The 8,965-nt window shown below is 45.0% G+C and overlaps 1 protein-coding gene across 1 annotated transcript; it reads right to left on the bottom strand.

Moving 5' to 3' along the window:
• Positions 1–289: 289 nt before the first annotated feature.
• tril (TLR4 interactor with leucine-rich repeats) lies at positions 290–4,888 on the bottom strand. Its single transcript, XM_080862491.1, has one exon. The coding sequence runs from the start codon at positions 3,824–3,826 to the stop codon at positions 1,349–1,351; it is 2,478 nt and encodes an 825-aa protein (XP_080718617.1). The 5' UTR covers positions 3,827–4,888; the 3' UTR covers positions 290–1,348.
• Between the last annotated feature and the right edge of the window lie 4,077 nt (positions 4,889–8,965).

Here is an 8,965-nt window from a genome sequence, read left to right as displayed (position 1 = left end):
CATGCATCTATCCATGACTAGAGGCGCGATGTCCACCCTCATATGCTAGCTCCAAGGTTATTATGGTTAACTGAAACGAAACTAAAAAAAATAAATATTATTAAAAAATAAACCTTGAGTTGACTAAAATAAAAATTGAAAATGGCATTTTGAAAGAAATTAAAGCTAAGTGAAATGATTTTGTGAACTTGGAAACTAACTGAAATAAGATAATAATATAAAGGAAAGAATACTAGTTTCAGTATCTTAAAAAAATGTTTTATTACAACTTGCCTGATGAGGCATTCATGGACATGTTTGAGACTCTGGATGTCTGCAACACTGTGAGTCAGCTGCTTTCAAGAAGTTATGCGTTATTATTGTAATATCTGTACTGATTTTCCCAAATCTTGTGTCTAAACATATGCCCGCCATATTCGCTTCCATTATATTCAATGGAAGGAATCTACATGGACTAAAACACAAATAAACAAACAACCAAAAATATGACAGACAGGCAAGTCGAAAAATATGCAGTTTTGATTTTGGCGTGAACTGTCCCTTTAAGGTCAGCTGTCACAAACCAAGAAGCTTTAATGTCTAACATCTTGACTGTCTGATGCTATGAAAAGTTTGTGTGCAGACAATTGTCAATGTGTGTGTGTGTGTGTGTGTGTGTGTGTGTGTGTGTGTGTGTGTGAGATTTGAACTGAATGTAGGAGGCACTCCACCCTGTAGACTCAAACAAAGGGACTGCCTAACTATTGCCAGACCTCATCTTGACACGCACACAGCTCACTCACTCACTTCTTTAATGTTTTGTTGCTGCTCTCGTCCTCAGTCTTATGTACAGTCTGGGTTTTAGGACCCGCAGATACAATAACACATGCACTCAAATGACAAATCAGTCACATTGTTGGGGATTTTTACTTTGTCATGTAATGCAAAATGATACAAAGTTCCTTATAAAAGTATAAAATACGGTAGATGTGGTACAAAACAGGAGATTTTTCTGCCACCCAGCAGCCATCGTTACACACTGTACAAATATGAGACAATATGATGTCTGCAAACTGAATATTAGCACCGTAGTTGAAATCAGTGGTACATCATTCACGTACACAAAAAACAAAAAAACAAACAAAAAGAAAAACAATGCATGTAGACTCACAGAAGCAAGAAAATTAAAGAGGAAGGGTCCAAACTGGGAAAGGGGAAGTCAGAGGGAATGGACTTCCTCTGGTGTCTCATGAGCTCAGCTGAGAGGAGTTTGTGTTAAAAAGGCTAAATCACAGATGGAAACATGAAGCAATTCCCATTTTTTTCAGTGTCAACATTTTTTTAAAGCTAATTTGGAGTTTTAATGGTTCTAGTCAGAGAATCTCTGCATTTCGCTCTCTCTGCGAACGCTGCTGCTGTCCAGAAAGCGGTCGCAAGGGAACTCGATGAGATCCCCCTCCTCTAGCGGCGCGAGCCGTGCTGGCCGGCTGCTTTGGTAGCTGGTGAAGTCGGTGGAGACGGACGCCGTGGCCATTGCGGTGCGAAACGGTCGCCTGGTGGAGTACATGTGGCGCACGTGCACAGCTGACTTCCTCCTCTGCAACTTTCTCCTCAGACTTCTCCCCAGCCACACCCCGCCGATGACCAGCAGCAGCACAGCATTCCCGGCGAGCATCGCCACCGTCACCAGCTGGAGGTCAGAGGTCAGCGTAGCTCCACGGCCATTTGCCTCAGATAGGGTGACCAGCCCCGTGCAGTGGTCGCGTGGTGCGACCTGACACACGGAACCTCCGACCACTCCCTCCACGCAGACCATGTAGGTCACATCTGAGCTGAGCTCTTGGAGGGTCACGGAGCGAGCCGCGCCGTGGGCGTAAACGTAGCGGGGGAAACGATCCTGGGTGCCAAACCTGTCAAACAGAACCCGGTAGTGGACTTCATCAAGACCTGGCCCGGGCCCTGGTGTGTAGCGGTGATGATCCCTGGTGGTCCAGTACACAGTGACGGTATTAGATGTGACGTGATGCACGGACACATTAGTGATGAAATGGCGGTTGAAAACACAAGGGTCTGTAATGACAGGTAGGGTGTCATCCTGATCCGACCTAAGGAGATCTAACTGCTCTCCTGAGTGAACAGACACAGTGGTGGTTAGCCCGATGCTTGCTTGGCTAATTGTGGCTGATGGACTGGGTTTGAAAATAACTTTTGACCTCGTTCTCCCCTTAACGCGTTTCCCAGCTGCCTCTGCAGCAGGCCGTAGCTTCTTCTTTGGTTTCCTTCTGTCCAGGAAAGAAGAAGGTTCTGCCACCTCTGGACCTCCTTGGTCTCCTTGGATCCCCACCTCTTCCTGTCCCTCTTTTTTCCTCTGCTCTCCATTTTTCCATACCATGACTCCACCCCTGTTCACCGGTCTTAAACGTCCTGTTTCTTCCACTTCCCCTCTCTTTCTCACACCTTTCTGAGCTTCTTCATCTGTCCTCTCTCCGCCCTCTGGCAACCGAGAATCTCTTTCTCCTCTCTCAGTGCTCCCCAGCTTCACTAGTACTGCCCCTGCCCTGCTCTCCTCAGGCCTAGCTTGACTTGTACACAAGTGAGTCCAGTTCCCAAGGGGCTGCAGCTGGGAGCTGTTCACATAGTCCAGATATTTCCCCCTCAGAGTTGCTGGGTAATGACACTGCACAAACACAGTCAGCAGTTTGCCCTGAGAGTGTGCAGCAGCAATCCATTCTCTCAGTTGCTCCAGGCGACAGTCACATGTCCAGTTGTTGCCTTGGAGATCCAAGTCGTAAAGTACGCTGTTGAGGGTAAACATGTCCCCAGACAGACTGGTGAGAAAGTTGTCCTTCAGCTTCAACACTCTTAGGTGTTTAAGTCTTGAAAAAGCCAGAGAGTCCACGCTGGATATCCGGTTGCGGCTGAAGTCCAGCTCCTCGACACGCTCCAGGGGGTCGAGGAGGACGGCAGGAATTCCCACCAGTTCGTTGCCGTCAATCAGAAGCTCGGTGAGGCTCGACAGGCCGCTCAAAGCACCACTGTCCATTTGGGAGATTTTGTTGTTGCTGAGGGAAAGCTTGGACAGTTTTTTCAGGTTTTGGAAGACATGGTTGCCAATATGACGAATTTCATTCTCAGACAGCAGCAACGTCGTCAAAGCTTTGAGATGAGAGAAAGTGAGGACATTGCGCATGGCTGATTGCTTGTTGTGGGCCAGGTTTAAAAAGCGTAGGCTGGTCAGTTTAGAGAAAGCGTTTCTGTGAATGTGCTGCAGTTTGTTGGATTCCAGATGAAGATAATGTAGATTGATCAAACTCTTAAAAACAGAGTCCTGCAGAACTTCTAGAGAGTTGCCATCCAGGCGCAATTTAATAAGATTATCCAGGTTGGAAAACAGTCCCGGTGTGATTTTCTTAATTGCATTGTTGTTTCCATAGAGAATAGTCAATTTCTTTAGGGGCTGCAAACTTCCCGCGGGTATAGCTGTTAAAAGATTATGTCCCAAGTACAGCTCTTCCAATTTGGGAAGGTTCTCAAATGCTTTTGGGTGAATAACTCTTATTTGATTGTACTGCAGATTTAACCGTTCGAGGTTACTGTACCGTGTGAAGTCAAAGGCGGAGATGTTAGAGATGAAGTTGCCCCCAAGGCTGAAAATCTGCACTTCCTCGGGCATCTGCGCAGTGGGTTTGGGCACAGTGCGCAATCCGCGATTGGTGCACATGAGATGCTGTGAATGCTGACAGTCGCAGAGGTTTGGGCAAAAGCCCGTCGCCAGCGAGGAGGACAGAAACCCATTAAGCGACAGCAGGAAAAAGCACATCCCCACCAGGAAACTGCTGGTATCCATTCCCACAGCGCGGCCGGCACAGCCCGGATCTGAAGCGGCATTCGCTTTGTGCGTTTCAGGTGCAGTCGCCCCTCTCCTCTGTCACGCTGGACTCTTCCATATTTCACTTGTTGCTCTGTAAAGTGTACATTTCAAGCGCGCAGCGCCATCGCTGAGCAGCATCATCTATGGAACGCGTGAACTTGTCCAATGCGCTCTGATGCTGTCCGAGGGAACAGCCACCTCCTCAAGTAAAGCCTACATCCCCCCAAGTGGTCATCTGCTGCGAATTAGAGTTCAGACGCTGAGCACGATCGCACACTCACACACTCAAACTCACTGAAAGTCCCTCCCCCGCAACTCTGCGACCCCGCCAAAACCAGATGTGCGCAGAGATCCAGAAGAGATCTGCGCGTGCACGCAGGTAATGAGACACACACGGCGTGCAGTGACGGAGATTGAGAAACCCTTTGACCGAGTTTTTGCGCGCCCCCTCCTTCACCGGGGGTCTGAGATCTGGTATATGGACAAAGCAGACAGCAAGATTTCCTTCCCACGGAATCCCCAGGGAACCCCGAAAATTTCAGCTCTCTCTCTTGCAGAACGGTTCGGGCAGAGCAGAGCAGTCACTCATGAAACAAGCTTAGTAAAAAAAAAAGTTTAATGAATGTTGAATGCATGTTTCCCCTCTCTCTCTCTGCTACAGTAGGAATACCACCAACATGCAGCTCAGCCGATTTACCATTTTCTCATTAACACGCCTTTTGTTGCTTCGTGGGAGCACAGATGGTTCGCATTTGCAGTGCAGGAATTCTAAAGCGTGTGTTAAGACAGGCGAAGAGAGGTGCCAGATCTTAGTTAGAGATCGTCTCGCAGAAAGTGAGTGAAGCGTGCGAATATTTAGCGCACGGTTTTGCAGACGGAGGAATCATTAGCTGCAGTGTGCGCGGAGGTTCGTGTTCAGGGCCGCTCTGAAATGTTGCTGCCAAGACATCTGCAAATACGAGGCAAAGAGCTTAAATCCAGGGGCGATTCTAGGATTTTTCAGTGGGGTGGCACAAGGGAAACCATGTGGGGGTTGGTGTAGTAGCTAATAAACTTATTGAACATTTAATCACATGGTTTGTTGTAATTATGTTTCTTTTTCCTAATAAAGCTTTCATTTATTCAATTTAAATAAAAAAATTACATCATGGCAGCTGTTTTACACGTAGAGAACCAAATTATCAGTGGTAAATAAAGCGTGTCATTAACATTACTGTTACTATCTAAAAATGAATGAAAATGTGTGTCAGAGTTGCATGTTTGTAACTATCATACAGACATTGTGACAAATCAAATAGATTGAACATCGCAGTCCCAATTAAAATACTTTGTATCTTTAATCAGCACCAGTCTTTTGAGTTCATATATTATTAGTCGCATAGATATATTTAAAATAAAAAAGTGAAGAAAGCAAAGAGTTTCCCAGTAAAGGATGTCTGACCACCCCAGGCTCCCCAATTTAGCATGTTTAACTCCTGTACCAGTGCTTACCAAATCTTTTGTGGTCACAAGTCCCTTCATCTCCATAACCTGTCAGGTTGCCCATGATTTTAAATTTGTCAACACTTAGCACTATTGTGTCAGTTAGATTTTTCAGCTTTCTCTCAGCAACAACAAAATCTCTGTCAATCTGCTGGGATTTTCCCACACAACCATCTCAGGGGTTTACAGAGAATGGTCCGGAAAAAAGAAAATATCCAGTGAGCAGCAGAAATGTCTTGGTTGATGCCAGAGGTCACTGGAGAATGGTCAGACAGCTTCAAGCTGACAGGAAAGTAACAACAACTCAAGAGCATCGTGGAAAGCACAACATGTCGACTCTGGAAGCAGATGGGCTACAGCGGCAGAAGACCACACCGGGTGCTGCTCGTGTCAGATATTAACAGGAAACTGCTGCAACACTCACATGGTAGGGTTACAATTTGACAGCATTAAAGCATGGATCTATTCTGTCTTGTATTAATGGTTCAGGCTGCTAGTGTAATGATGTGGGGGATATTTTCCTGGCACACTTTTGGTTCCTTAATACAAACGGGATTGTTTAACTGTCGCAGGCTACCTGAGTATTGTTTCTGGCCATGTTCTCCCTTTATAATCACAGCGTACCCATTTTCTGATGGCTGCTTCCAACTGGATAACCCGCCACATCACCATCCTCAGATCATCTGAAACTGTTTTTTTTAACATAACAATGAGTTCACTGTACTCAAATGGCCTCCACAGCCACCAGATCTCAGTCCGATTTAATACTTTTGGGATGTGCAGCCGACAAATCTACAGCACCTGTTTGACGACGTCACATCAACATGGACCAAAATCTCTGAGGAATGTTTCCAGCACCTTGCTGAATCTTTGCAGTTCTGAAGGCGATAGAGGGCCCGGCAAGGTGTAGCACTGGATGTTAAATGAAAATGTGGCATGGTGCTCCTTAGAAAATTGAAGAGAGCAGCACAGGATGTTTATTTACACAGCTTTGCTGCAAAGATTGCCTGCTTACCCCCAGTCTGTGACTGAATTTAAACAGAGTACTTACAATGTCAGGTCGCAGGACTTTTTACCATTAGCTGTAACTCTCATTCACTCTGAAACTTGGAAAAACTGGATTTAAAATATTTTACTGCTTATAAATAGGGTGAGTCACAAAGGAAATGTGCTGCATTCTCTGGTTTCACTGGAACATTTCATTTGTCTATGTGCAGCTATTGTTGCACATGTTTTTTTTATTTTTTAAAAATGTCTTTTTATTATGTAGCTGTCTGTCTCTATTTTTGCACATTCTTTTTGTACATGTGTCTCTTGGAAAAGAGATATCGATCTATATGAGACTACCTGTTTAAATGAAGGATTAAATAATACTAATAATCGGGTAGTCCTACGCTTCATACTAGCTTAGCACACTCTTGTACATCATTGCTGTTTAGGCTGATGCTCTGAATCATGACCCAGGCTACATAGTGATCACTCCAGTTCTCTTTTTTATGTAAATAACATGTTTTCTTCTGAAGTTAGCAAACTGATGTGGCTAAAGATTCATCTGCCATGGTAACAATGTGCCTGCTCAAATCTTTCGAGGTTAAAGTCAAAGGCATTGAAGATATCATACTTCAATAAGGCTTGAGATACAAGTGATGGAGCGGTCTCTAAACTGAGCAGCACAGACCAAAAGCACGTCCCCTGACTGGCCTCATTCTCATGCATAACTGTTGGTAGACATCATCAGATGTTATAGGTCTCTGTGTGTGAGAGTGTCTGTGTATGTTTGTGTGTGTGAGAGAGAAATACAACCCATGGGGAAGCCCCCCTCTCTCTGGGAGGTCATTTCCTGTTTGGCTATCTTTCTATAGTGTTTCTACATCCCTGCCTACCCTGTATCCATGTCTTTCTAGTGTTTCTTTCTCTTCTCCAAGGAACACACACATTGAGAAAGCACTCAGCGATCTGGCCCCCAGACATACTGGGACCAGCCAGTTGGTTTATGGCAGTCAGCTGGGCTGTCTCAAAGTCAAAGGGAATACACAATGATTTCATCAGTCCATGTGGACTCTACTGTAGCATCAGATCATGATCGAGATTTCCCAGAGAGTTCAGACAGACAAAATGAGAGATGAACAAAGGAGGAAAAGACAAACAGTGTGATTAAAGTTAGAGCAGAGAGGGATACGAGTGTTTTAGAGCTGACCCAGATTTACAAAGACTGGCAAAACAGGTTCCATTGAGGCCCTCGAACAGAGCTGCCCACCACTGGGGCTGCAGACCAGTTTCACCAGCCAGTCCTTTCATCACCTCCTTCTCCCGCCAATGGGGCCTCTCACTGTTTAATGACATTTCAGTCTCAGAGCAGAGAAGCGAGAGAAATACCTACTTCCACTAAAACGACAAAGAGAGGGGAGAGACGAGCTCGTATCTCTGTCTGCACTTTAACATATTGTGTGTGTGTGTGTGTGTGTGTGTGTGTGTGTGTGTGTGTGTGTGTGTGTGTGTGTGTGTGTGTGTGTGTGTGTGTGTGCGCGCGCGCACAACATAAAGAATATCCAGGTCACTGCTAGTAAGTAACGTGAGCTAATACTGCAGCGTACTGTATGTAGGTCATTGAGGAGTGTTACATTACTCATTGCACAGTCTTCAGGTGTTGAATCAGCTTCTTATGAATGAGTGTGTGTGTGTGTGTGTGTGTGTGTGTGTGTGTGTGTGTGTGTGTGTGTGTGTGTGTGTGTGTGTGTGTGTGTTTTCAGATGTGTTGGGGAAGTCAACTTTGACATAATTTTAGATTTTAAAACTTGCATTCATACACAACAATGTGCTGTAAAAACTGGAGTGATTGTTAGTGAAAATGGGCCTCCTATGCACCAACATAGACAACAACATAAATGATTTATTGAATCTGAGCAAGTATGCTTCATTAAATCAAAACAAGATATGCTTTTTGTTTGAAACAAGGACATTTCCAAGTGATTGAAAACTTTTAGGAGCATACAAAAATGCTTCAAACACAGCAGGACTCTGAAGGTAGGGACTAATGAGCCTCACACAAAGCCACAAACTTGCAGGCGGTCACACTACTTCGAACATGTGCATCTTATTGTGTCTCCCGTCAAACTTTTATCTGCCTTGAATCACAGAGACAATGTCTCTGTAGTGTACCACAGCATGGGACTTGCTCACTTCTAGACTTCATCTCAGGAATCAGTGGGGGCTGTAGGTAAAAGTCAAGCAGTGCTCGAAATAACAAATAGCAGATTGTCTCTGCACTGAGACCAGAAAGCACGGCGGTCAATTTGTGCACTTTTGCAGGACGATAAGCACAAGTGCTGCATTTAGAAGGGGTGTTGGAAGTACGTTAATGTTTTTTTCAGGTCCTTCAAGATGCCAAAATAAAGCCAGATATAAATCCAGGAGTGGAAATCAAGTGGTGGGAAAGAAAGAGTGAGGAGGTGGGATTGCGTGTGTGTGTGTGTGAAGTTGGTTTACATGAGCAACAGCTGCTGTGATTGTTATGAGCTGGGAATCTAGTCCATGGTGTGTGTGTGTGAGTGTGTTACTGCACTTAGAGAGAGATGGAAGCACGTGTCTGCAACTGTGCTGACATGTTGCTGCAACTGAAGACTTTCAGTAAGT

Source organism: Rhamphochromis sp. 'chilingali' (assembly GCF_963969265.1).
Source record: "Rhamphochromis sp. 'chilingali' genome assembly, chromosome: 17".
Classification (NCBI taxonomy): Eukaryota; Metazoa; Chordata; class Actinopteri; order Cichliformes; family Cichlidae; genus Rhamphochromis; species Rhamphochromis sp. 'chilingali'.
Note: the sequence above shows the minus strand (reverse complement) of the source record. Positions and strands in the feature narration are given on the sequence as shown.